Source organism: Balaenoptera musculus, chromosome 20 (genome assembly GCF_009873245.2).
Source record: "Balaenoptera musculus isolate JJ_BM4_2016_0621 chromosome 20, mBalMus1.pri.v3, whole genome shotgun sequence".
Lineage (NCBI taxonomy): Eukaryota > Metazoa > Chordata > Mammalia > Artiodactyla > Balaenopteridae > Balaenoptera > Balaenoptera musculus.
In genome coordinates, this window is record NC_045804.1 from 50,580,957 (window position 1) to 50,608,336 (window position 27,380).

At 52.3% G+C, this 27,380-nt stretch overlaps 2 protein-coding genes across 3 annotated transcripts; one reads left to right on the top strand and one right to left on the bottom strand.

Moving 5' to 3' along the window:
- The first annotated feature begins 11,485 nt into the window (after positions 1–11,485).
- On the top strand, positions 11,486–17,327 carry SLC2A4 (solute carrier family 2 member 4). Of its 2 annotated transcripts, XM_036837438.1 has the most exons (12): positions 11,486–11,783; positions 12,046–12,168; positions 13,066–13,182; positions 13,291–13,463; positions 13,550–13,674; positions 13,788–13,903; positions 14,004–14,166; positions 14,253–14,440; positions 14,620–14,724; positions 14,873–14,974; positions 15,468–15,671; positions 16,198–17,327. In XM_036837438.1, exons 1-12 carry the CDS (start codon positions 11,751–11,753, stop codon positions 16,399–16,401), a joined length of 1,653 nt encoding a protein of 550 aa, XP_036693333.1. In that variant the 5' UTR covers positions 11,486–11,750; the 3' UTR covers positions 16,402–17,327. The 2 variants fall into 2 exon arrangements, with proteins under 2 accessions (XP_036693333.1, XP_036693334.1); XM_036837439.1 differs by lacking the exon at positions 12,046–12,168 and having other exon boundaries at positions 11,560–11,783; positions 16,198–17,297.
- Positions 17,328–18,212: 885 nt separating this feature from the next.
- YBX2 (Y-box binding protein 2) lies at positions 18,213–23,784 on the bottom strand. The gene is given in 13 exon segments (XM_036838171.1): positions 18,213–18,309; positions 18,713–18,887; positions 19,154–19,261; positions 19,335–19,462; positions 19,464–19,490; positions 19,492–19,543; positions 19,545–19,608; positions 19,611–19,693; positions 20,324–20,424; positions 21,284–21,306; positions 21,309–21,316; positions 22,732–22,795; positions 23,452–23,784. Coding segments are annotated over 13 exon segments (1,173 nt in total). The 5' UTR covers positions 23,741–23,784; the 3' UTR covers positions 18,213–18,258.
- Between the last annotated feature and the right edge of the window lie 3,596 nt (positions 23,785–27,380).

The window sequence follows — 27,380 nt, forward strand, 5'->3', positions numbered from 1 at the left end:
AACTCTTTATTATTCATTTTAATTTTTCTACCTTTTGATTAATGGTGAGGTTTTGTTTTGGTTTTTTTTCAGGTGCTTTCCAGCTCTGAAATTCCATGTTTCTCATTACGTAAGTATATCCAGCTCCTCTCCAAGTTGAGACCATCTCAGGCCAAGCCACCATCACCTCTTGCCTAGACACTGCAACTGCCTCCAAACCAATCTCCCTGCTTCCCTGCTTGTCCTTCTAAAATCTGTTCTCCGGAAGTGACTTTTTTTTTTTCCCAAATAAACTTAAATCTTGTCACTTCCTCTTTAAAATCCTTAAAACTTCCAATGGCACACTTTCGCTCCTATTGCTGCACTGGATTTGGCAAATAAATGCCACACTGGCTTACCAGACTCTGTGCGTCAGCCACACTTCCTGAACCGTGCTATGTGCCTTCCCACAACAGTGCCTTTGCACTCTGTTCTCTATGCCTGGGTGCTCGTCTCCATCTACCCCACCCAACCTCCCTCTACCTTGCTAACCGACTCATCCTTCAGCTCTCAGCTCAAATATTACTTCTCCTGGGAAGCCTGGCCTGACTACCCCATCCCAGGCTGAGTCAGATCACCTGCTGAATGCTCTCACCGCTACATGTACTTTACTTTCAAAGCTCTTATCATGGTTAGAAACTATTTACCTTGTGTGATTATTTACTCAGTGTCAGTCTCCCCACTGTACTATAGGTTCCAAGAGGGCAGAGATGTGTCTGAATTCTATCACCAATAAATAGTTGATGAATGAATGACTAAATTGCAAATTAACAAGATTTCATCCACCTGTTTGACAAATAGAAATTGTCTGAGTCCCTATGTAATGTACCAGGCACCATGCTTGACACGGGGACTACAGCTATAAACAAGAGGACACTGCGGACTTCCCTGGTGGTCCAGTGGTTAAGACTCCGCACTTCCACTACAGGGGGCACGAGTTCAATCCCTCGTCAGGGAAGTTCTGAATGCCAGGCAGTGCAGCCAAAGAGAAGAAAAACAAAAAACAAGAGGACACTGCACTCAGGTAACTTAGATTCTAGAGGGAGGAAGCCGGCAATAAAGACATAAAAATGGTGCATGTTTTGAAGGCAATAAAATAGGGTAATGTGATGGATGAGGTTGGGTCCACTCCAGAGTGAGGTCAGGTCAGGGAGACCTTTCTAGGAAGGGACTGTTAAATAATGAGCCAGCCAGGGGAGAACCATATTATAGGCAGAGGGAACAGCAAGTGCTAAGACCCTGTGTCGATTGTCCCTTTGAGACTTGTTGTATTAACTCAAAGCAGGATCTCTCAGCCTCAGCACTATTGATACTTGGGGCCAGATAATTCTTTATTATTTTTTTTTTAAATTTATTTATTTATTTATGGCTGTGTTGGGTCTTCGTTTCTGTGCGAGGGCTTTCTCTAGTTGCGGCAAGCGGGGGCCACTCTTCATTGCTGTGTGCGGGCCTCTCACTGTCGCGGCCTCTCTTGTTGCGGAGAACAGGCTCCAGACGCGAAGGCTCAGTAGTTGTGGCTCACGGGCCCAGTTGCTCCGCGGCATGTGGGATCTTCCCAGACCAGGGCTCGAACCCGTGTCCCCTGCATTGGCAGGCAGATTCTCAACCACTGCGCCACCAGGGAAGCCCCAGATAATTCTTTATTATGGGTGACTGTCCTGTGCATCATAGGATATTTAACAGCACCCTTGACTTCCACTGATTTGATGCCAGTAGAACCCTCCCCAGCACCCCAGTGTGACAATCAAAAATGTCTCCAGAATAAACAACAAGGTCCTGCTGTATACCACAGGGAACCATATCCAATATCCTGTAATAAGCCATAATGGAAAAGAATATGTGCATGTGTGTGTGTGTATTTGAATCACTTTGCTGTACAGCAGAAATTAACACAACATTGTAAATCAACTATACTTCTATAAAATAAAATTTTTAAAAATGTCTTCGGACATTGCCAGATGTCCCAGTGAGGAGATGAGCAAAATTGGTCCCAGTTAAGAACCACTGATTTAAAGCGTGACCTGTCAGCATCATTGTGGATTTTTTGCTCTAGTAGCCTTCAAGTAAAGAGTTGGGTGCAAGGAGCCAGTGGATGGATGGTTGGAATTAACCAGGATTGGGATTTTGCTAAAAAGAGAGAGAAGGGGGAGTTCCCTGGTGGACTAGTGGTTAGGATTCTGGGCTTTCACTGCTGTGGCCCGGGTTCAATCCCTCGTCAGGGAACTGAGAATCCAAAAGAAAAGAAACAAAAACAGAGAGAAGGGATTTTAAGGTATTTGCATGAGAGTGATTATGTGCTAGATCATGGATATAAATTGGGTATAAAAGAGAGTAAACATAAAAAGGAGTCGGTGTCGGTGGATAGTGAAAAACTGATTGGGTCAATGGTTTCAAGGTCTCCATGAAGTGAAAGGAGTAGGGATACATGAGTAGATGACCCAGAAGGCTAGGAGGTGATCATAAGAGGTGCGAGGCTTGAATTCAATAAACTGGAAGAGGGTGTTTTAGGAGATGACAAAGTCATGAGTAAGGGCCTGAGGGTGGGCTGAAGAGAAAGGTCACTGGAGAGGAGACTGAGGGCTGAGAGACTAAGTCGGTGGAGTACCCTGGTGGGCTTTGAAGTCAACAGCAATGATGATGAGAACATAGGTGTAAAGAGGAAGACGATGAGCCAGGTGCTAAAGTTGTCAGTGAATGTGGGTGAAGGATCAGGCTGGAAGACCCCAGCAACAATTAGAGGTAGTGGGCGTTATACTTCCAGAGATGAACATCATAGGAGCAGAGGATTTTGAAGGATGAAGGAAGAATAATGGTCTAAAGTAGCATTGAGGATCAATACTCCCAGCTCCAGACCCTGAGGTATATGAAGTAGGACCAAAAATAGGCCTTTATTAAAAGGGCTGCTGGGACTTCTCTGGCGCTCCAGTGGTTAAGACTCCGTGCTTCCACTGCAAGGGATGCAGGTTTGATCCCTGGTTGGGGAACTAAGATCCCACATGCCATGCAGTGTGGCAAAAAATAAATTAATTTAATTTAATTTAAAAGAAGGGCTGCCGAGGAAGTGTGTCCTCCAAGACAGCCAGGTTTCAGAAAGGAACATTCAGAGAAGAGGCTGGCATATAAGGATGATGACAGATGTTGAGTCCAGCAGTCACAGTGGAAGAATTTGAAAGACCAAATTTGGTTGGAATATTGGATCAGGTTAGGGGACCTACACCATATGAGGTAGGCAACCTGATATGGAAACCCTACCAACTTGTTTATTTCTATGGGAAAATATGTTTTGAGTTCTGAAAAAAACTGATAAATAAGTGAACTCTGGAAACTTACAATGTTATTTTAATATTATGTATTATAACTCAAAAACTCATTATTATACAGGTCACTGGTGATTATTTTACTGGTCAGACCAAGAAGTTATACACCCAAGGCAGTTAAAATATTCCAGGTTCTAATTCCACCCCATTCAGGAATTTAGTCTTGGGCCTCAATTGCCTCATCTATAAAATAGGAATGATAATATTTTGCCTGCTTAGGAAACAGGATGCTGGTCCAGATAATCTCCTGTGGTTCAGCCTGGAGTGCATTTTGAGATACAGATCTGGAGAAGGAGTGAAAAAGTGACCAACTCATTTTCTGAGGCTACGTTACTCTTGCCTCTGAAATCAGTTAAGGGTAATATAAGTATTATAGGCTCATTTCATTTATAAATACAGATGCAAACATCATTAATAAAATATTACTTAACCAAATGTAAAAAATGTATTTAAAGAGTAATACATTACAAACAAGAACAGTTTATCCCAGGAATGCAAGTGTTTCAATATTAGAAAATCCATCAATGTAATTTACCACATTAATAGATTAGAGAAAAAATATATATGGTTACCTCAATAATTTTAAAAAGAATTTGATAAGGTTCAACACCTACTTATGATAAGAATTTTTAGCAAACAAAGATTACAGAGGAAATTCTTATACTTAATGAAGAAATTTTAGACTCATGTTTTTTGTGATTGGGAAAAGGACAAAGATGTCCACTGTTACCCTTTTTGCCTGACAAAGTCCTGGAAGTCTTGATCAATACTACAAGGAAGTGAAAGAAATACATAGTGCAAAGATTGAAAGGGACGAAATAAAACTGATTTGTAGGGACTTCCCTGGTGGTGCAGTGGTTAAGACTCCGTGCTCCCAATGCAGGGGGCCTGGGTTTGATCCCTGGTCAGGGAAATAGATCCCACATGCATGCCACAACTAAGGAGCCAGCGAGCCGCAACTAAGGAGCCCGCCTGCCACAACTAAGACCCAGTGCAACTAACTCACTAAATAAATATTTTTAAAAAACTAATTTGCAGATGATATTATCATCTACTTAGAAAATGGGATAGAATCAACAGATAGTCTATTAGAACCAACCGTGATGTTCAGCAAGGTCGCTGCATACAAGATGAACCTACAAAAAGCGTCACTAGTATTTTACTACACAAGCAATAACTGATTAGAAAATGTCATTTAAAAAACAACACTCAGTTTGCATCACTGACAAAAATTATGAAGCATCTAGGGAACCAAGTATTCATAAGACCTCAGTGGAAGAAAAAATTTAATTCTACTAAAAAATATAGAAGATGACTTGAATAAACAGAGAGATAGTCCATGCTCTTAAATGGGATGACTTAACATTATAAAGATATCAGTTGTCCCCAGAATAACTTACAATTTGATATATTACCCATAAAAATTCATCTGGTGGTTGTTTTTTGTTTTGGGGTTTTTTTTTTTGAAAGATCTTGATAAGTTTACCCTCAAATTTGTTTGGAGCAATAAGAAAAAAACCAAAAAACCAAAAAACCACAAATGGTTAAGTTGACACTGAGAGGGAGGGTTTCTCCGGTGGTCCAGTGGGTAGGACTCCACGCTCCCAAGTTCGATCCCTGCTCGGGGAACTAGATCCCACATGCATGCTGCAACTAAGAGTTCACATGCCACAACTAAGAAGTGCGCATGCCGTAACTAAGGATCCCTCACTAAACATGCCACAATGAAGATCCCACGTGCTGCAACTAAGACCCAGCACAGCCTAAATAAATTAATTAATTTTAAAAAAAGTTGACACTGAGTGGTAAGAGTAACAAGAGGGATCTTGCCCTTCCAGAAATTTAAACTTGCTACAAAGCATCCAGCAACAATAACAGTGTAGTATTAGTGCAAGGACAGATACACCAATGGAACAGAATACCAGAGACAGACACTTGTAGATATCAGAATCGGACATGTGGTAAATGTGGCTCAATGTGAGAAAAATAAATTGGATCCCTAACACCCAAAACAAGGATGAACTCTAGATGGATTAAAACGACCTAAATATGAAGAGTAAAACTATAAAGTTATTGGAAGAAAAGATGAATTTGTGATGCAGAAATAGAAAAGAACATAAGCAAAATTTCAAAATCACAAACCCTAAAGGGAAAATTGGTCATTTTGATTACATCAAATTTAAGGATTTCTATTAAATGAAGTTCACCGAAGAAAAATTAATAGGCAGCCGATACAAGAGAAAATATTTGCAATGTCCAAATCTGACAAAGAACTGATATTATTTGTTTAAATGTCTTGCCCATCAACAAGAAAAATATTCCAAGAGAAAATGGGCAGAGAATACAAGGAGGGAATCTGCAGAAAACAGACAGCCAAAGTGCTAACAAGTGTTTAAAGGGATGCTCCAAGCCGTAAGTAATCAGAGAAAGCTGCAGTAAGATATCACCTTTCACCTACTGAACTGACAAATATTAGAAATCAAAGCAAATTCTCATTTGATTAAAATCTCATATAGCCCATTCTGAATTTTAAAAGACTGACCATTTTAAGTGTTGGTGAGGGTGTGGAAGAACTGGAACTTTCAGACATTGCTGGTGGGAATGTAAAATGGGACAACCACTTTGGAAAACAGTTTGGCCGATTCATAAAAAATTACACACCACTGTCTGCTGCTAAGGTTTCCACTACAGATGCAAGAAAAAAGTGTCCTGGCACTTTCTGTCCGTCTGATTGTGGCAGCCCAGATTGAGTGGGGGAAATATAGGGAAAAATTGTTTGCAACTCATAAGAAATGACCTTGTGAGCAGTAAAAGCCTGGTTTACTAAAAAAAAAAAAAAAAAAAAAAAAAAAGTTACACATACACCTATCATATAATCCAGCTGTTCTACTCCTAGGTATTTTCCAAGAGAAATGAAAGCATACATGTCCTTAAAAAGACTTGTGTGTGAATGTTCCTGGCAGCTTTATTTGTAATGGCCCCAAACTGTAAATAACCCAGATATCCATCAACAGGTGAATGGATAATCAAACTAATTACTATTGATAATCAAATCAATGATATTTCCCAACAAAAAGGAATGAACTCGTAATACACGCAACAACATACATGAATCTCAAAATAATTACAGTAAGTAAAAGAAACCCAGACAAAAAGAGTACGCTCTGTATGATTCCATTTGCATAAGATTCTAAAAAATGCTAACTGGCCTATAATGACCAAAATCAGATCAGTGGTTGCCTAGAGGCTGAAGAGAGGAATTATAAAGAGGTACAAGGAAACACTGCGGGTGATGGATGTGTTCATTATTGTGATTCTGGGGAGAGTTTCATGGGTGTATACGTATGTCAAAACTTATCAAATTATGGATGTTAACCTGACTTACTGTGGTAATCATTTCACAATATATACAAATATAGAATCATGATGTTATACACCAGAAATTAATGTTACCTGTCAGTTATACGTCAATTAAAAAAATCTTTTGACTTACCAAATGGTACATTTTCTTTCATTGAAAAAATTTTTTTCTTTATTTTTTTTTGCTGTGTTGGGTCTTCGTTGCTGTGTGTGGGCTTTCTCTAGTTGTGGTGAGCAGGAGCTACTCTTCGTGGCGGTTCGTGGGCTTCTCATTGCAGTGCGCGGGCTTCTCATTGCGGTGGCTTCTCTTGTTGCGGAACATGGGCTCCAGGCGCGCAGGCTTCAGTAGCTGTGGCTCGCAGCCTCAGTAGTTGTGGCGCACAGGTCTAGTTGCTCCACGGCATGTGGGATCTTCCCAGACCAGGGCTCGAACGCGTGTCCCCTGCATTGGCAGGCGGATTCTTAACCACTGCGCCACCAGGGAAGTCCCCAAATTGTACATTTTAAATATGTGCAGTTTATTGTTTGTCGATTATATCTCAATAGAGCTGTTTTAAAAAACAAAAACAACCGTATTCAATTCTATTTTAAGCACTATGTGACTATTACATTATTCATCTTCATTAAAACCCTAAGATGTAGGTACTATTATTATCTCCCTTCTCATTTTACAGATGCGGTAAACAAGGCACAAAGAGCTTAGGTAACTTTCCCAAGGGCACGAAGTTAGTAAATATCAGATCTGGGACTCAAACTCAGGCAGTTTGGGCTCTTACCTATGCATACTCTTAACTATGCTGCTCTGGGTGTATGCTGCCTGAGAGGTTGTGGTGGTAGTGAAACCCTCCCAAACTGCTGATGGAAGTGGAGACTGTGATTGTCATTCTTATGAGCAAGCTGGTAGCTCTTAGTCAAATTAGGTGTAAGTATACCCTATGACTCAGCAATTCTGCTCGGTGGAGACAGATATAAATAAAGACAAAGACCTAGGCAGAGGCAGAGACATATCCCCCATAAAGAGCCTTGTATGAAAATGTTCACTGCCATGTTATTTGTTGTGGTTGGGAAGTGGAGGTGACATGGGTGCTTATCAATGGGATGACTGACATTGTGGAGTATAATGCAACAATAAATTATGCAATAAATAAATAATGCAATACATTAATTATACAACAATAACTTTGATAATTATAGAACATGAATGGGTTTTTTATTTTTTTGGCTGCACCCTGCAGCTTGTGGGATCTTAGTTCCCTGACCAGGAATCGAACGCATGCCCCCTGCAATGGAAGCTCAGAGTCCTGACAACTGGACCGCCAGGGAATTCCCTGAATGGGTTTTTAAAACATAGTGCTTACTGAAAATAAGTAAGATCAGATTGAAATATATAACCAGATGCTATGTACATAAATTAAAAATGTGTGCACGCAAAACAATTTATGTTTTGCAGGTGAGCATTAAATACATTGGAATGGTTGTCTTTTGAGGAAGGACAAATGAGAAATGGGTGTGGAAATAAAAGAGAATAACTTTTTAAATAAAAACAAGATAAGACATAGATCAGTGAGGATAATGTACCAAGAACTGTGTCATTAATTCAATCCTCTGTACCTGAGACCCTCATATATTGACAAAAACAGTGACGGGACAAAGGGAGGAGATGGCATTGCTGGAGCTCAGCCGTCCAAGGTTTCCCTCCAGAAGCTGGAAGCAAAGTGGGCCTGTAGAGTAGTAGGAGCTGGACGCAGAGAGAGGGAAGAAATATCCTGGCTTTCTCCTGCCCTCCAATCTCTTACCTACTGTGGGCTGCACCAGGCCAGAAGGCAGTGAACACAGGAGCTTGAAAACAAAAGCCCACAGGGATCAGCTCCCCATGACATAGGGCAGAGCTTAGGAAGGGCTACAACTGGTTCTGCGATCAAACGGGCCAAAGATTAATTTCTAGGCAAATCAACACACACAGGCTCCAGTGCGAAGTGCCCACTTGTATCCTGTGTCTCTCTCCTTCCTTTTCCATCCTCTCTCAATCGACCTCTTTCTCTCACTGTCCCAGCCATTATTCTTCCTCCCTCCCAACTGTCTCTCCTTACTCCTGTTGTCTCTTCTACTCCTCCATCTCTCTCTCCATACTCTTTACTCTGTCTCCTGTATCTAGCTCTGACTTGCTTTCCTTGATTCCACTTTCTCTGCGGTTTAAACTCCTGGAAGCGTCAGAACACAGCATCTGAATGAGATCAGGAATGTGCCGTGCCCTGAGTGCCAGGACAGACCCCAGCCCTGCACTCCACCTGCTACACTGACTTATCATCTGCCCCCAATCTGTGCCTCCCCCAACTCCCTTTTTTCCTCTTGGCACCCTTCTTGGCTTTTCCTCTCTCCCTGCCCTCCTCCCTTTGTGGTATTCCAGCATCCCTGGCTTTCCTTTTACCTTCCTGACCGGTCCCTCTCCGCTTCCATCAATCGCTTCTGCTCCTTTCTGCTCATAAATGATTGGTTCTCCTCAACCAGCAGACCTTAGTTCTTCATCTACATCCCCTTGGTCAGATATGTGGAGCCATTCACCAAAGGTTTCCCCGCTTTGTGATTGCTCCCTAATCCGCATTCTTGGCCATCAGGAGCAGACCCTCATTCCATTCGTTCAACAAACATTTACTGAGTGCCCACCCCTAGGCTGGGTGCTGGGGATACAGAGGTAAACAAGATGATCATCTGTCCTCAAGGTTAAGGTGCAGAGAAGAAATGATGACAGTACACTATATTGGGGACACATGGACATTTTTTTTTTTTAAATAAATTTATTTATTTATTTTTGGCTGTGTTGGGTCTTCGTTGTGTTGCACGCAGGCTTTCTCTAGTTGTGGCGAGCGGGAGCTTCTCTTGTTGCGGAGCATGGGCTCTAGGCGCGCGGGCTTCAGTAGTTGTGGCACGTGGGCTCAGCAGTTGTGGCTCGCGGGCTCTAGAGCGCGGGCTCAGTAGTTGTGGCACACGGGCTTAGTTGCTATGCGGCATGTGGGATCTTTCCGGACCAGGGCTCGAACCCATGTCCCCTGCATTGGCAGGCAGATTCTTAACCACTGTGCCACCAGGGAAGTCCTGGGGACACATGGATTTCTGGAGGAAGGCCAAGGAAGGTATCACAGAGAGGGTGAGCTTTTTTTGGAGGATGAATAGGAGTCCTCTGGTATTGCAGACTGAGGGATTAGCATGGCAAAGGCACCAAGGAGTGAAACAGCAGTGTGTTCTAGGTACAAGAAGTAGTTAGGAATTGACTAAAACTCGAGGGGAGAGGACAGAACGTGAGGCAGAGATAGAAGAGGAAAGGCAGGAGGTTTTGTTCACTCTGAAAAGGGGTTTGAACTTGACAGTAGGCAACAAAGACTTTTGGGGGGAGCGTGAGTGAGAGGTTGGACTGTTTTGTATGGTACTCTGCCCTCGCTGCTGGGGAAGAGGAGGAGCAGGGAGACCAGTCAGGGTGATGGTGGTCCGGACCAAAGTGGCAACAGTACAGGTGGAGAAAATCAGATGAATATGAGAGTTTAGGAGGTCAAAACACCAACGCTGATAACTAACTGGATAAAGGGGGGGGGGCGGGTGCAGGAAAGGAGAAATCAAGCATGACTTCCTCCTTCTGATAGGAGTGACAGGATGGCTAATAGGACCATTCACTGGGATGAGGAAGTTAGCAGGAGGAGCAGGTTTGGACACGCTGATCAGGTGAGCTGCCCACCCACGCGGCTGCTGAACAGTCGGATCTGGAGCTCCAGAAAGAGGCCTGGGCTGGAAGTAATGGAAGCCTTAGAGGTAGAATGACGGGGACAGTGGGCCGGAGACCACCCTGGCCCGATCCGCTGCGGATCCGCGTTCTCCCTCCAGGTGGCACTAAAGCCCCGCGCTTCCGAGTCCCGTTTTCCCAGACGCGCGCTCTCTGTACTCGGAGTATTCCGCTGCTCTGGGGACTCGCCACCTCTAGGTCGCGCCCTCCTCGCTGGGCAGGATTTAGCTGGGGATTCAAACCCGAAGCGACCTCTAGAGAGTGTGTCCAAGTCGTCCACGCGGCCAGCACATTCTTGGCGGCTCAGGGGCCTCAGGACTGGTGACGTGGTTGGTGTGACCACCTGTCCCTCGGGCCGCCTCCAGGAACCAACGTGGGGAACCGGTGTAGGGGAAGGGCCAGATAGACAGTGCCCAGAGCAGGGATGCATGGAAAGAGAACCACCAAGGCCAGACACCCGACCCGCTAGGAACGGAATTTCCTGTGCCCAAGGCCATCTCCGCGTGGGAAGCGTGTCGCGGATCCTTTAAGGCTCCGTCTCCCTGCCCTCCCCCGCCCGGGACCGGCCGGGACACCCGGGACCTGACATTTGGCGTCTCCCAATGTGGGAGCTAAAAATAACCACTGTGGGTTACTCCAGGCCATTGCTCCGCACCCACCCCGCGCGCCGGCTCGCGCAGTTCCGGGCCCGAGTTCTCTCCCGGGCAAGTGTACCTGGTCCGTCCCTTCCTCTCGGACCCCGCCGTCTCGAGCCGCCGCGCAGGGCTTTGAAGTCGCTTCTTCAGCCCCGAACCTTGGGCGGTGGGCGGAGTCCTCACACTGAGGGGAACTTGGCCTCCAAGGGTCCCAGGACCCCCTTTTCAAAACATCCGGGCCGGTGGCCGGCGGGAACCCGAGGGGCGTGTCTCGCCGGGCACGCTGACGGGCGTGGCCTCGCTGGCCTACCCTACAGCAGGTGCCAAACTCTCAGCCTCAGGGAGGGGCGTGGCCTTCTGGGGTGTGCGGGCTCCTGGCCAATGGGTGCTGTGAAAGGCGTGGCCCTGGGGACCGCCGGGGCTGCTCTTCGGGTCTTTCCCCAGCCGGCCAGGCTCAGCCAGATCCCCGGGAGCTGCTCTCTGGCTCCTCGGCTTGTGGCTGTGGGTCCCGCCAGGCTCGCCATCCGCACAAAGCTCCGCGACCCCCATCGCCCCCGCTCCCTCTGCCCGCCAAGGGTAGGGCCGCAGACCCCTAGTCGCCTCCCTCTCATCTACGGCAGCTCGTGCGTCTCCAGTTCCTAAGACAAGATGCCGTCGGGCTTCCAACAGATCGGCTCCGAAGTAGGGTTTGGCATGCGGGGGCGCGACGCGGACACGGGTCCCGCTTTTCTCGGGCTGGGGTCGCGGTTGGGGTCAGCTAGGGGGCGGTCCTTGCGCAGACGCAGGGGGTGGGGGGTGGGGGACTGGCTATTTATAGCCGGGCTGGACAACCCGTGACGGTCGGATTCCAGTCCCTCCAAGAGGCATAGCGGGTCTGGGGGATTATTCGGGAGCTAGGACCACGGCTGGATTCTGCGAGTCCAGGGTTCGCTCCCTTCTCTAGTTGGCAGCGAGTTGCGCCGGGATCGTGGACACTCTGCCCTCAAGAAAGCAGATCCAGGCGGGTCTTGCCCTCCAGCAGCTGTCCGTCTGTCTCGGCTCGCCCGCAATTTTTCGAGGACCGGAGGTTCTCCGTAGGCCCCCCCCACCCCCACTCTTGGCAGTCCTCCAGGACGCTGAACTTTCCCTCGCCCCACGGTTGGTGGAGGGGTAGAGGGGAGTGTCAGCCCTTCCTCCCCCAGCTCAGGTTTCCGTTTGGAGACAGTCTGTGCCGCCAGCGATGAGCCACCACCGCTACCGCACCTCATACCACCTTCCCGCCCCCATCCCCTGGGCAAGGCTCTCACAGGCAAAAGCCAGCATGGCCCCCTGCCCTTCGTCGCACCTTAGAGGGGGAAGGGAAGCCGGGGCGGAGACAGAGAAGGCCATAGGCCAGGAGGAATGACCTCGATGTCCTTTTGGGAATTGCCTTTCTTGAGCCTGTTGGGGGCTTCCGGGAGCCCGCGGAGAGAACCCCCAGATGGGAGGGGAGAGGACAGAGGCTGATGACGATAATGCACTTGTCACTTTATAAAACCAGCACTGGTGGGGACACTGTTAACGTTTGATTTTGATTTTCACACTTTCACTGACAGGTAGGCAAATTAGGCAACATCACCCCTATCTCCCCAGTTCAGAGTGGGGCAGTGACTTACCCAAGGTCACACAAATCTGAACTCAGGTCTTGTAAGGCCAAGCCTGTCCCAAGGTCACAGAGAAATTGTGAGACCCAGGTCCTCAAACATTTCTCTGCCTACTGGACTCAAACATCAGTTTCTCCTCCATGCCCTGGTACTCTCGGGTTCTTCCTGCTCTTGTTTACGTTGAGATCTTCAAGCGATTCCTAATATGGCCCACTTTCCCTCGCCCAACATGTTGGATGGAACCCAGCATCTCAAGGCTCCTGCTGGGCCTGGGCCCCTGGAGGAAGAAAAGATGCCATGATTCCATGTGATATGCCTCCTCTCTGCTTCCGCCTGCCCAGGATGGGGAGCCCCCCCAGCAACGAGTCACTGGGACCCTGGTCCTCGCCGTATTCTCCGCTGTGCTCGGCTCCCTGCAGTTTGGCTACAACATCGGGGTCATCAATGCCCCCCAGAAGGTGAGGGGCTACAGCCGGCAGAGTGGGGTGCCCAGACAAGGCAGGGGGTGTTGGGGGTGAGCAGAGAGGGAGGAGTCTGCAGGGAATAACTCCTGTGCTGTCCCCCAGGTGATTGAACAGAGCTACAATGAGACGTGGCTGGGGAGGCAGGGGCCTGAGGGACCCGGCTCCATCCCACCAGGCACCCTCACCATGCTCTGGGCTCTCTCCGTGGCCATCTTCTCTGTGGGTGGCATGATCTCCTCCTTCCTGATTGGCGTCATCTCTCAGTGGCTGGGAAGGTATGGGGCTGGAGGGCAAGGGAGAACAGGAAGGGAGCCAGAGTACCAGTGCCCTAACTCTCACAGCCGCACTCTTTGCCTGCCAGGAAGAGGGCAATGCTGTTCAACAACGCCCTGGCAGTGCTAGGGGGCGCCCTCATGGGCCTGGCCAAGGCGGCTGCCTCCTATGAGTTGCTCATTCTTGGACGGTTCCTCATTGGCGCCTACTCAGGTACCCGCGGGCACTGTGGTCGCGCCCAGTGCCTTGCTCTCCTTCACTCTCCCTGGGCTTGGGGGTCAGAGTGGGCAGCTGCCCTCAGAAGCTCTCTCCTTCCCTCTGCCCAGGGCTGACGTCGGGGCTGGTGCCCATGTACGTGGGGGAGATCGCCCCCACTCACCTGCGGGGCGCCTTGGGGACACTCAACCAACTGGCCATCGTCATTGGCATCCTGATTGCCCAGGTGACTGGACCTGGCCTCACGGGAGGCTGGGCAGGGGGTTGGGGTGGGGCTCTGGGGACAGGCTGAACGGCCTGCCCTCCTTCCCACCCTTCTGCCACAGGTGCTGGGCTTGGAGTCCATACTGGGCACTGCTACACTATGGCCACTACTCCTGGGCATCACTATGCTGCCTGCCCTCCTGCAGCTGGTCCTGCTGCCCTTCTGCCCAGAAAGCCCCCGCTACCTCTACATTATCCGGAACCTGGAGGGGCCCGCCAGAAAGAGTGAGCTCCCGTGCCATCTTGCTGGAGCCTGTCCTCCTCCCAGGCCCCCTCCCTACCCTCTCAGACCTGACCCTCCTCACCTCCAGGTTTGAAGCGCCTGACAGCCCGGGCCGACGTGTCTGAAGCGCTGGCTGGGCTGAAGGAGGAGAAGCGGAAGCTGGAGCGTGAGCGGCCACTGTCCCTGCTCCAGCTCCTGGGCAGCCACATCCACCGGCAACCCCTCGTCATTGCAATTGTGCTGCAGCTGAGCCAGCAGCTGTCGGGCATCAACGCAGTACGTATGCAGCAGCCTCCAGGAAAGGCAAGGGTCAGGGAAGAGCCTGAGAGGAGGGAAGGAGGGAGCACGCCCCCTCCATTAAAATTCAGGGTCAGTCCAGCTTGGAGTGGCTGCAAGGGAGGGAGGGACCCAGGGACCCATCCCTGCCATCCCCTTTTCTTCTCGCCCACCTCTAGGTTTTCTATTATTCAACCAGCATCTTCGAGACGGCGGGGGTAGGGCAACCAGCCTACGCCACCATCGGAGCCGGTGTGGTCAACATGGTCTTCACCTTGGTCTCGGTAACTGCTGGCCTCTGGAAGGGCCCCCACCATTGGTTTCACATCCCTGGGCGTCCTGGAGGTCCAGCTCTTGGTTGGCCCCACCCACCTAACCCCTCCCACTTCCCAAGCCTTAAAGGCCCCTTGCAAGCCCTGACTCTCCCCTCAGGTGTTCTTGGTGGAACGGGCTGGGCGCCGGACCCTCCAACTCCTAGGCCTGGCAGGCATGTGTGGCTGTGCCATCTTGATGACCGTGGCTCTGCTTCTGCTGGTGAGGCCTAGGGAGAGGGAAGGGGACCCGCGGCCCAACCCAGGGGAACTGCCCCAAGGGGCTCTGTAGGCAGCCAGGGCCATGCCTCAACATACATGCCTTTGATCCTGAGGCCAGGCCGTATGCCAGGACCGTGCTACCGACGGACCCAGGCTGCACTTCCTCCTCTGGGTGGAAGCTGTAGCACAATCCTGGCAGCCAGGGAGGAGAGCCCCTGTCGAGCCCCAGGACCAATAATAATTCCTAAGGACCCAGCTCTAGAACCAAGTGGGAATCCACAGTCATAAGAGCTGGGAGACCACATGTTCCCTCTGCCCTGAATTGGCAAAGGGTAGCCAGCTAAATGTCAAATGCTCAAGGACCTATTCTAACCAAGGGTGGCCGGCCCCCTGTGAGCGGCTGGGAGGGGTAGATGCCAGTTTGCTGGGTTGAGGGCAAAGAAGATCCAGAAAGACCTGACCTGAATTCTCCACCCTCCCTGCCTGGCCCCCAGGAGCAGGTTCCAGCCATGAGCTATGTCTCCATCGTGGCCATCTTTGGCTTTGTGGCCTTCTTTGAGATTGGCCCTGGCCCCATCCCCTGGTTCATCGTGGCCGAGCTCTTCAGCCAGGGACCCCGCCCAGCAGCCATGGCTGTGGCTGGTTTCTCCAACTGGACATGCAACTTCATCATTGGCATGGGTTTCCAGTATGTTGCGGTAGGTCCCCTGCCCTGTCCCCATCTCCCACATGGTCAGCCAGAGGACGGCAACTCACACTCACAACTAGCCCAGTTGCTTTTCAGTCAGCATTTCCCCCTTTCCCCTGCCCATAGAGTGCTGGTCTGGGGATCACTTTGGTGGACCACGTGGGTCCTGAAGACCACCTGTTCCACCAGAATCAAAGAAGGGAACTGACCTAGATTGGATAACAACAGAGGTTTCTTAACAAACTAGTGGCATAACTTACTTAGACTAGGAGTAATATTACAAACTTCATATTAATACTGCAAATGGCCGGGAATCCACTCTGACTTCAGTGACTCAGGATGGTAAGAGAGGGTAAAACCAGGAGAGTTGGGGTTCAGATAATTCTTTTCTCACTAAATTCTCCTGGTAATTTCTCTTGCCCCACAAAGGAGCCACCTGCTTTGTGCAGTATCCCTGTGAAGGCCTTAGTCCCTGGCTTGCCTGAGGCCACCCGTTCCCTCCCCTCTGTCAACACCTCTTTCTCCACTTGTCCCAGGATGCTATGGGTCCCTACGTCTTCCTTCTATTCGCGGTCCTCCTGCTTGGCTTCTTCATCTTCACCTTCTTAAAAGTGCCTGAAACCCGCGGCCGGACGTTTGACCAGATCTCAGCCGCCTTCCGCCGGACACCCTCTCTTTTAGAGCAGGAGGTGAAACCCAGCACAGAGCTTGAGTACTTAGGGCCAGATGAGAATGACTGAGGGGCCAAGCAGGGGCGGGAGAGCCAGTTCTTCAACCCGCCCAGAGACCCCCTCCTTTCCTCTGCAGCACTTTAACCCTCTCTTCCCCATTACTTCCAGGGTGGAGACACCCCCTGCAGCCTGGTGGAATTGGGAAGCTGGAGGGAAGGGTGGTCTGAGCACCCCCCTCATTCCCCTCGTGTGACTCTTGGATTATTTGTGTTGTGGTTAGGCTGTGGCCGTGGGGTGGGCCATTCTCCCTTCTCGTCCCCTCCTTCCTCTGTAGCCCACCCGCACCCCACCCCAGCTCCAGGGTACTTCCGCCCCCGGCCAGAGTAGGGGGATTATAGGGAGGAGAGGCTCTAAGACTGACTTTCTGGTGGGCATGAACTGAAGCCAAAAGCAGGACTGGAGAAGAGATATCCAGTTCCTGCCACCTTGGACTCCTCCCACTCTGGCACTTTCTCTGAATTCTTACCACAGACTCTGGGTGAAAGGGGGGGGGGTCTGTCTTGTCCCCTCCAGGGCAAAGGACGCACCCCTTCCAAGGTCTAACCTCACCTCTCTCACTGCAGGCTCAGTGCTCTTGCTCGGCCTTCCGGGGTGAGAGGGAACACACATCCACATGTGGGGAGAGGAAGGGACAGCAGGCGCCTCTCTAGACTCAGGGCTCCGGGCCCCACCCCAGCTGCTCCCCAAGGCTGCCAGATGGGGGCCCCAGCTCTCTTCTCTCCTCTCCATCCCGGGAGGGTGTTGTACCAAAGGCTTTTGACCAACTAAGGGAAAGAGGGATTTGAAAGGCTGCCTGTGAACGCTGGGCTGGGAGGAGCCTTCAGATATTTTTGTATATGTTTGAAAAAGAAGGGGCAGGGAGAAAAAACTGAAGGTCTGTTGTACTAAATGTATATATATATAGATCCGTATATAAAGTTACTGTATGAGATGAGCGTCCTGTCATGCGAAGACACTCCGGGATGGGCTGAGGCAGGGACCACAGCCACCCCAACCCCCGTCTCCTCTCCATCCTGCCTCAGCTCGAGGCCGCAGAACCCTCTGGATGCTGTCACTCACTCACCCCCCCACCTAAAGAGTTGTAGTCACTGCTTTCCTTAACGGTAGTAAATGCTCGGTAAGGTGACGCTGCAGGTGCCAGACGCTGCTCTCGGCACTTCAGGAAACACTCATTCTGCCAGGGAGGCATTAGCCCCGTTTCACAGATGGGAAAAGTCAACTTCACAGGGATGAAGGCACTTCTGCAGAGCCGTACAGCTAGAAACGTGGGCACAAGGATCCGAGCGCAGGCCCTGCCGCCGCCCCCCTCTACAGGGAGTTACCGGCGAGGCTCTGAACAGAAAAGAGGCAGAGACCAAGACAACAGGAAAGCCTGTTTTTGTTTTTACTGGAGGCTCAGGTGGCACATGACATTTCATAAAATGGCTTCAGAGGTAGGGGGTAGTGGGGAAACAAAAAATAAACTGGGAGGGGAAAGAAAAACAACCAGGAAGAGGTAAAAGCTGGCTGGTTCCTTCTCAGCCTGATTTAGGGGAGGGAGTTGGTGCCTCTGAACAATAACGATGGATCCCTTCCTTTAACCCTTGGTCAGGGAGAGAGAGAAAAAAAAGCCAAAGGCTGTTGCTTTGGCCCTCCTGAGTCTCCAGGAAAAAGGGGAAAAGCTGGTGTTTTGATGTCATGAACTGTGGGAAAGCGGGGAGGGAGGTGCTGGGTAGGATACAGGTCAGTTGGATACCTGAGAGGAAGAGAGACCGAAAAATCACGACCGGCAGCTTATCACCACCCAGCCCCAACCCCACCCTCTTGGTACCCGCCCTGGGCTTGCCACTCACCAGATGGTGGCTCTGGGTGTCCTTTGAGTTGGAATTACTCCGGTATGGCGGTTGGGGGGCCCCCACTGTTGATGGGGGCCGAGGTCTAGAGAGAACAAGGGTGGTCGACTGAGACCCTCTTGTCCTTTGGAGCCCCCAACTTCAACCTCCTCCCACCTTTTCTCTTCCCGCTCCTCCCCCAGTTCACATCCACAGGCTGGTGCTGGGGCTCCCAGCAGAGCTGAGAGGGAGTCTGCAGGGGGTGACGTGGGCTCGACCGCCTCTGCTGGGGTTTCCTGGTGGGTTGGGGTGCCCGCCAGGCGTACTGTCTCTTGGGTTCAGGCTGCGTGAAACAGGGTGGGTGGGAGCAAGGTCAGGAGAAGGGGGACAAAGAGTGGGAAGGGAAAGGAAAAGAAGACAGAAGTGGGGGAAGAAGGGAGACAGGCAAGTTGGCCCCAGCCTTTTCTTTCATCCTCCCCCACCACACACTGACAGTCCAAGGTCCTCACCTCCGGGGCTATGGGCTGCCCGGTCCAGGGGGCTGCTGCGTCTCGCTGGAAGTAGGGGCGGTTCCGTGGGCGCTGGGGCTCAGGCCGGGAACCGTCAGTGCGGCCTTGGCTGGACTTGGTCTCGCCATCCCCACCTTCTGTGGTGGGCTGCTGGGGTGGCCTGGGGTGGAAAGGCCTGGGGAGAGAAGCAGGGACCCTGAAGGGACAGGAGCCCAGTGCGGACCACGTCCCTCCCTCCCAGGGCCACCCAGCAGAGGTGGACCAGCCTGCCTCTCCATCCCCACCCCACCCCAGCAGTGCCTGCTAACCCCTGGGCACCTCGCAGTAATCGCTCAGCTACCCAGCTCTCGTGACCACTGGCTTCAGGCCATCCCCCTCCCATCCTCCTGTCCCATACTGGCTGGCAAAGGGGGAAGACAGAGCCCGGGACGGGAGTCTTACCTTCGGTACCTGGGCCGGAATCTGGGTGGGGGGACCCGCTCATCTCCCTGCTGTTGGGTCCCTCTCCAATGGGGCTGTCTCTCTTTGGTTTCTGCCCCGTCAGCTGCCCTGGGAACACACAAAGGCCCGGGTGAGCCGGGTGGCACCAGCTGTCCAGGCGTCTGCAGGTCTTCCCAGCCACCATTCTGCTTCGTCTGGGGGACTCTGGTCTCCAGCCTCACAACTCTCGCAGCTGGTTCCCACGTTCCCAGTTCCCATCACCTCTATGGGCTGCTGCTGGTTGGGGGGCCGAGGGCCTCGCACAAAGCGCCCTTCGGTAGAAGAAGGGTGGTGGGCGCGCGTCGTCTGGGCCGCTGCCCGGTGTCTTCCGCACGCTCCCCTTCGCGGCCTGTCTGTCCCGCCTGACGGAGCCTCTGCCACCATGGGTGGCGGGGCAGCTGGGCGGGGCCGGGGATGAATCGGCGGAACCTACGTCGGTTGGGGGCATAGCGGCTGCCCTTCACTGGCACCCCTCCGGGCCCAGTTACATTAGCAGCTTTTCTGCGCCCTGCGGGGGGAGGTGGGGAGGAACAGGTGAGACCTGCTCCAAAAACAGGGCGCAACCTTCCCAGCCTTGCCTGAATCATTGTCTTCCCGTCCTTCCAGCTAAACGCCCCTCTCCAGATTTCCTTTCCCTCCAGTTCCTCTAACTTCTACTTCTTTCCACCCTCCCCAGAGAAGGAGTGGCAGGTGTTCGGACCCTTCTAGGAGGGGCCACATCTGCAACTGGTCCTTTTGAAATAGCTGCCACTGGACCCTCTTGAGGTTTAGCCTGGAGGTGGGGTGGGGGTGGGGAGGGAGAAAGAGGGCTGGCAGTAGGTGTCCATCTCCAGGAGAGCTGATTCTGAGAGGAGAATGTGGGCACGGGCCCCCCCGCGGAGAACAGGCATGGGAGTATTTGGTGAACTACACAGAAACCCAGATACTGCTGACTGGTGACAGGGACACGTTCTTTAGGACATCCCTTGGAGCGGCCAGAGCGTTAAGGACAACAAGGTCTGCGTGAGGACACAGTCCTGGTCCTACAGCCTGGGCTGCTCGGCCAGAGGAAGAGCTGGCCTGAGGAGGCCAGAGCCTCAGGGGACTTCCAGGCCACCCTCCCATGGCTTGGTGGTTTCTCTATCCCACCGCAGCCCCCGAACCTTCTCTCCTTCCACGACATCGAACTCCACAGTCTCCCCATCTCCAACGCTGCGCAGAAACTTCCTTGGGTTGTTTCTTTTAATAGCTGTCTGGTTAGGGAAAGGCCAGGAGAAAGGTGAGGACAGCCAGCCGGGAGTCTCTCGCACCCCTGCTGGGTCCACCACCCAATTTCATTCTTTTCAAAATTTTATTGAATACTTGTGGGTTGGGGCCGGAGGGTGGAGCAAGGAGAAGGCAGTCAAAGTTTAGCAGGGGAAAAGCCACAAACTAGGGGCTTTCAAACAACTGTGCATTTCACCATGGTCCCCAGGACACACTCCCTCCTCCCCGACCCCTAAAGGATTTCAAGAAGGGAAGCAAGAAACATGAACTCAAAAGCAAAACAAAAAGCCGAGAGAGTCTTAAGTTGCAAAGTGGGTAAAACGTACTGTGTTTCTTACCTCAATCCCACTGAGAGCGCTTTCCACCAAAGCAGTGGTTCTCAAACTGTGCGTGCATCACAAACACCTGGAGAGCTTGTAAAAACAGGCTGCTGGTCCCTCCCCCAAGCCTGATTGATTCGCTAGGTCTGAGGTGGGCCTGAGAATTTGGATTGCAGGTGATGCTGCTGTTGCAGGGACCACACTTTGAGACCACTGCACCCAAGTAGCGCAAGCCTGTGTCCTTTCCCTCAGGACACTGCCCTGTGATGCATTCCGAGGTGTTCACAGGTCCCAGTATGTAGTGAGCGTGCCAGGCCCAGAGGGCAACAGGTACGTTTCTTACAAGATACAACCCAACACAAGTGGGGCCAATGCAGTTAATACAGGCACCTGAGGCGGTATTGGGGGAGCTAGTTCCGGGTAGGAGGTGAAAGCTGGAGAACATGATCTGTGCTGCTAAGGATAAGGGCAAAAGGCATCAGAGAGGGAGGGTTCCTCCCCTCAGAAAGCCAACCTAGGCTCTTACCTGGTGAACAAAGACATCCTCCTGGTGTCATTCCTGCAGGACAGGATGGGTTGTTAGGGGGGTGACTTTGGTAAGGCGCTCACCTCCACTGAAGCCTCCCTAGCTGCCATTCCTAAGACTTGTGGCCCCATCCTCTCCACCTTCCATGGCAGCTTGGGGTGAAATGACTGATGAAGGCCCAGGGAGTGAGACAAGAGCCAGCGGGGGCCCCCTGAAGCTGGTATGAAGCAAATATCCCTAAAACCTCCATGAAAACCTGGCTTCACGAGGAAACGGCTGTGGGGGAGGCAAAGGCACTTGAAGGAGCTGGGCCAGCTTTCACCTGCTGAGCACTCCACCCTCTACCCAGGGCACCTTAGAACCTGGTGGTGCTGGGTATAAACTTGTCCCCAGCCAACAACCCCTCTTCCCCAACCCACATCACGGGTGGAAAATTCCACTCGGTTTCCTCCTTCTATAGTCAAGGGGGAGAAAGTGGGGACGGGAGTTGAGGTGCAGAATACGTTTGAGGAGGGGAAAATGGGTCAAGAACTTGCTCCAAACAGCCACAAAACTGTATTCTCAGCCTGGAGGTGAACCCCAGGCCCCCTCTCAACACACCAAGAGATCAAGGATGAGAGAGAATATTCGAACTGTCACGACCTTGCCTATCACCCCAGTTTATCCTAGCACCCCAATGGGGGATGGGAGAGGTTTTCCCTCAGAACCTCCCAGGAGTCCTCATTTCCAGAATTAGAAAGGGACCCTTCCCTAGAACAAGTGTTCTAGCTTTAAAGCACTTAGATCTGCACAAAGGTCAGCCTGCTAAGAGGGAACTGGGACCTCCCAGGAGGTCTGGGCTCGGCAGGGTGCCTGGGCTGGGGAAGGGCCCTCTGGGAGAGACCTGGCTCCGCTCAGAATCCGCCACTACGGCACCGCCCAGTGCGGGGGCGGGGGGTGGGAGGGGCTGCGGAACTGAAGGAAAGCAGCAGCCTCAGGCTGAGTGCTGGCGCCTCCCTTCCCAACCCCCACCGGACGCAGTCCCATCAGGTGGGGGATTGATTCAAGGAGCTGACAGCTCCGTAAGGGAGATGAGTTATGAGAGTGCTAAGTGTGCTGCCCTAAACAGGAAATGAGTGAGGATTCCAGCCCGGAGGCACAGAGAGCAGGTACATTCTGCCACAAAGGCGGCGGTAAACTAAACCAGAAGGTGACCCAGACAGGCTTGGGAGGGTCAGAGCCAGGTTTGCCAACTTCCTAGATCATTAACCCTCTGCTGCCCTTGAAGATGTGGAGGCGGCTTCGTCTTGCCCACATCTGTGCTGTGGTTAAATACTTTTAATCAGCGTCAGCTGGACATTGCAACCATGTGCCTTGGTAGGGGTAGGGATGAGGCTGGAAAGGTGTCCAGTCCCACAGGCCAGTTTGGAAGGCACCCATTCCACCCCCTCCTTGGGTTCCTCAGATACCTGTTGATGAATCCGTAACCATTCCGCACGTTGAACCATTTGACAGTGCCCAGGACTTGGATTGCTGCCAGGCAGGGATGCAGTGGGGACAGTAAGATGGGGGAAGAGATGGAGTTTGACTCAGTTTTGAGACACTCCAAAATCTAGTCTACCTCCCTATTACCTATTAAGCTTAACTTCACGCCAACCAGGTTTCATCCAGTAGCTTCAAGGCATTCTTACCCCAGTTCCACTACGTAAATGGAAGCGCCCATACAGGGGGGCTCAGGCTTTCAAAACTCTTCCGATTCTAAGGCACGTTCCTCACATCCTACAAATCAAGGCCCTTCACCTAGAACCGGGTACTCACCTGGTCCACGAAGTTCCGCCCTCAGGTCATAACTGAGGGTCTCTCTAGCCCTCCCAGTGTAAGGATCACTAGTGCACTTGCTTCCTGGTCTCAGAGATTTACCTAATACTAACCCGAGTCATCAAGGCCAAAGTCTCCCGCCCCGGGGGCGTGGCCAGACCCTACCAGACCAACCACACCCTCCCGCCCAAGAACTGCAGGATTTCCCACCAGGGGAACCCACTTCGGTCCGCTGGCCTCAACCTAGCTAGTCCTTTGAGTCTCGAGCCAAACCGGCCTTCGGCTTTCCGGACCCCGCCGGGCTCCACGATGCCCCTCCCCCAGCCCGCCGACCCCCTTCGAGCAGCCCTGGCGCGCGCCCCGCCCCTCACCCAGCACCCGCTTGTCCGCCTGACTCCGGGCCGGGGGCGCGGGAGTCCCCGAGGCCGCCGTCGCTGGGTTGCCAGGGGTGCGGGGGCCCGGCGCCGAGGGGGTCCCAGCAGCGGGGCCCGAGGCGGCTGCGGCTCCGACTCCGCCGCCGCCGCCGCCCGCCCCGCTGCCTGCTTTCTGTGACTCCACTGCGGGCACCGGAACCACCACCGCTACCACCCCTGCCGCCGTCGCGGGCACCGTGGCCGCGGGGGCCGCTGTCGCCACCACTGCCGCCTCCGCCTCGCTCATCCCGCCGGGCCCAGTACCGGCCCCCGCCGCCACCTCCTCCTCCTCCGCCGCCGCCGCCACCGGCCCGGCCCCTCCCCCTGGCTCGCGAACCCACCGCCCCGCTTGGTCCTCGCGCCCCGAGCCTCGCCTGCACGCCGGCAGCGGGCCCTGAGCCGAGGCCAATCGCAGCCCGCAGCCGAGGCGCGCGCAGGCCCCGCCTCCCGGCCACAGGCCAATCCTAGCGGAGCTACCCCCCTCCCCCGGGCCAGCAAGCCTGCCCCGCCTCTTGGACTTCGAGCGGAGGCCGAGGCCCCCGCCTGCAGCCTCGTAAGTACACCTGGGCCCCGCCCCGTTGCCGTCACGTGACCGGCCCCAGCCCAACCCATTGGCCGACGGCCTCTCTCCCCTCCTCCCCCGCCCCTTTCCACCGGCCGCGGGAAATCAAACGGGCTGGTCGCGCCCCAACCGCCACCTGGTCTCGGCACGAAGGGCGGGGCGGGGGGCGCAGCTCCAAGGTTGCCTCTGACGACCCGGGCGGGGGGCCTGAGCCCGCAGCCTCGGTCCCGGCTGTGAGCGGCACCGCTCGCCTCCACTCTCGAGGCCACCCTTGCCCGCACAGCGCCAGGTGTGGTTGCTTTCTCCCAGCCCGCCCGACCCTCTCCCTAGAGGATGACCCGCACACCCTGGCCTGCGGGATCAGCCCGCGCGGCCAGCTAGACTTGCCAGCTCACGGTTGCTCTCACAAGCCGAGGACTCTCACTTTTTAGTTTGTTTTTGAGGTATAATTTACATACAGCAAAATGCACAACTCTTCGCTGAGTTTTGATAAACGTGTTCATCTGTGTAATCAACACCTTAATCAAGGTGTTTTTCCCTCGCTCTGGGAGGTTCCCTCGAGCCCCTTCCAGGCAGGTCCAACCTCCGCACAAACCACCGCTGTTCTGATGTTTTCCACCGGAGATCAGTTTCAGGGTCCACAGTGCTGGGCGCTTTGGTCTCCGGCTGGGTGGGGCCTCCGTCTCCAGCTCCTCGCCCTCTCCCTGGCCGCTCCCTCCGCCTTCTTTCTTTTATCCAACTGGCCAGGCTCTTCGGACTCAACGGCAGTTTCCTCTGCCTCACGGCAGTTTCCTCTGCCTCCATGTCTCTCAGGGTGACTTGGCTTCAAGTACCAGCTTACATATCACTCCTCACTATCACTTCTTTACTTTTCTCATGGCATTTTTTGAAATATGAAATTGCTTATTTATACTATTCCTGCCCGCTCCGAAACTCTTAAACCGTGAACTCCACAGCAAAAACCGTGTAGTTATGCCTGACGCCTGGAACAGTACCTGGCACAACACTGGCACGCAATATTGTTTGAGCAAATGAATGGTCCCCATTCCACAGAGGAAAAAGCTGAGGCCCTGTGCGAGGCTTGCCCCGGGTTTCTCGGGAGTCCGGGTGTCCGGCCCGGGAGACGCTATCTCCCTTCCAGAAAGATGCGGCTCCAGAAGCCGCTCCCGCCGAGGGCCGTCTCCCCGACCCGGGCAGGACGCGTATTTTTAGCAGGGACAGCACGCCGCCGGGCAGCACACGTGCCCCCAGGCTCTGCCCGGCCCCACGTGCGCTTCCGCAGCCCCGGAGTCACCCGCCAGGCCAGCGTCCGCTTTCCAGACCGCGGCCGCTGCCAATCCCGGTGCCGGCGCGCCCTCTGCCGGCCGCTTCGGGAGACCGCCCGCCCCTGCTTCCTCTCTGTCCTTCCACCCGCTACCCCGCCAGCCCCACCGCTCCCACCCTATCGCAGTTGAAGATTCTGTTTCCCAGGACATCGGGCACCGGAAAAAGAGAAAAGATGCGAAAACAACTAAATCAAGACGAGGCCGTGAAGGATAAAGAAATACCACCCTCTTTTAGACTATTAAGGACCGACTTACCTGTATCCAGCCCTGAGCTCAAGGAATTCGAGAAGCATGAGACCAAGGCTGCGGGGAGGCAAGCAAGGTAACTCACAGTGTGACCCCGGAAACCAAAGAATCGCGTGGAAGGTACAGAGGGAGCTCAGGTTTGGACTGGTTAACTGTAAGGTTAGAGGGTGAGAGAGAGGAAGCTCACAGAAAGGGTGAGCCCTGTTTGTAGTAAAATTAAAAATATGTCAGGAGATCAAGGGTGCTGCAGGAAAAGTACATTCGGCCGACAGCACCGAGACATGAAACAATACTTAGGCATGCAACAGTTACATACTCTCTATCCCCATGTATAAGAAGTAGCAGAAGCCACAAAGATTTGCAATTAATATCCCTGTTCAGTTGAAGGGTTTGTGCATGTAATTTTCTGGTTATTTAATTTCACACACACACACCCCCCACAAGGCATGCGGGATCTTAGTTCTCCCACCAGGGATCGAACCCGTGCCCCCTGCAGTGGAAGCCCGGATTCTTAACCACTGGACTGCCAGGGAAGTCCCTATTTAAATATTTTTAAGTACTATAGATAACAAGGGCTCCAGGCATTCTTGTGAAAAGGCTTCCTCCTCTTACTGTCCCTCTCTTTCTGTCATTTCCTGCCCACCTGCAATCTGGCCTATCTTGTTCACTGTTAAAAATAAATAAATAAATAAAACAAAACCCCTACCTCCTTAACTCTTGCTCTACACCTCTCCATCAATTTAACACAAAACTTCCCGAAGAAAGTCTCTACTGTCTCTACTTCCTCATCCTTCTTTCACACCCCACCAACCCACACCTGGTTTCTGTCCCCACCACTCCACTGAGATGGCTTCACCAATGGTCCACACCCTCTTCTTAACTGAGACGTTTGGGGCCTGGTTTTGGGTTCTCTTTCAACTCCATCTGCAGAAGTGGTCCTGCCAAAGCTTCCACAGCTTAACCTTCCCCCATGCCCTGATACCTCTCCTTCTGTGGCTTGTTCTCCACCAGCCTCAATCTTTCCTGGACTGTCTTCTCCTGTCACCCCCTTCTATAGTTAATTTTATCCATTCCCCTGGTTTTGGTGACCATCTGCTACTGATGGCTCTTAAACCCGTGTGTCTCCAGCCCTGAGTCTTTCCCACCTTCTAGCAGACTCTGAGCCAGGCATCCTCTAGCCAATGGCTTCTCAGGCTTCTGAAACGTAAGTCCTCATCCAGGCTCCTCTTTTTCCCCCTCCCATGCTGAGTTATGTCACCACTTACCCACAATCATTCCTTAGTGCCCATTCCTCCTTTGTAGAACAGTTTCCCCTGGATGCCCAGGCTCAGCACAGCAAAGGTGAAGATTTATGGTATCAAACTGAGATATGTGAAAGATTTACAACATGCTGTTGCCTCGCTCTAGCCCTTAGTACCAAACACTACCAGCGACTTTCGCCTCTAACTTTCTCCTTGCTGCCCAAATCAAGGTTTATTTCTTCTTCTCTCTGCTAATACCTGCTCTCTTATTTCTCAGCTGCTACCAAGAGAGTGTTCCATACCTACAGCCCCTCCCTCTCTTGCCCCATTTGCTCTTTAACTACTGTTAGCTCTGCCCTCTCCTTTTCCAGGCTCTGCTAGCACTCCGCCAAATCCTTGACCTTTTCTCTGCCCTCTACGTCCTGTCCTAGGTACTATATCTGATATTACTTACTGCCTCCTTCTTGAAACCTCCTTGTATTTTGGGGTTTTTTTTAACCTAATTGCAGTAAG

Bases quoted from the DNA above. Each gene is read 5' to 3' on its own strand.
- SLC2A4 (XM_036837438.1), top strand. From the start codon at position 11,751: ATGCCGTCGGGCTTCCAACAGATCGGCTCCGAA. The intron at 13,464-13,549 runs GTATGGGGCTGG...TTTGCCTGCCAG, and splicing joins ATCTCTCAGTGGCTGGGAAG to GAAGAGGGCAATGCTGTTCA. The intron at 14,975-15,467 runs GTGAGGCCTAGG...CCTGGCCCCCAG, and splicing joins CCGTGGCTCTGCTTCTGCTG to GAGCAGGTTCCAGCCATGAG.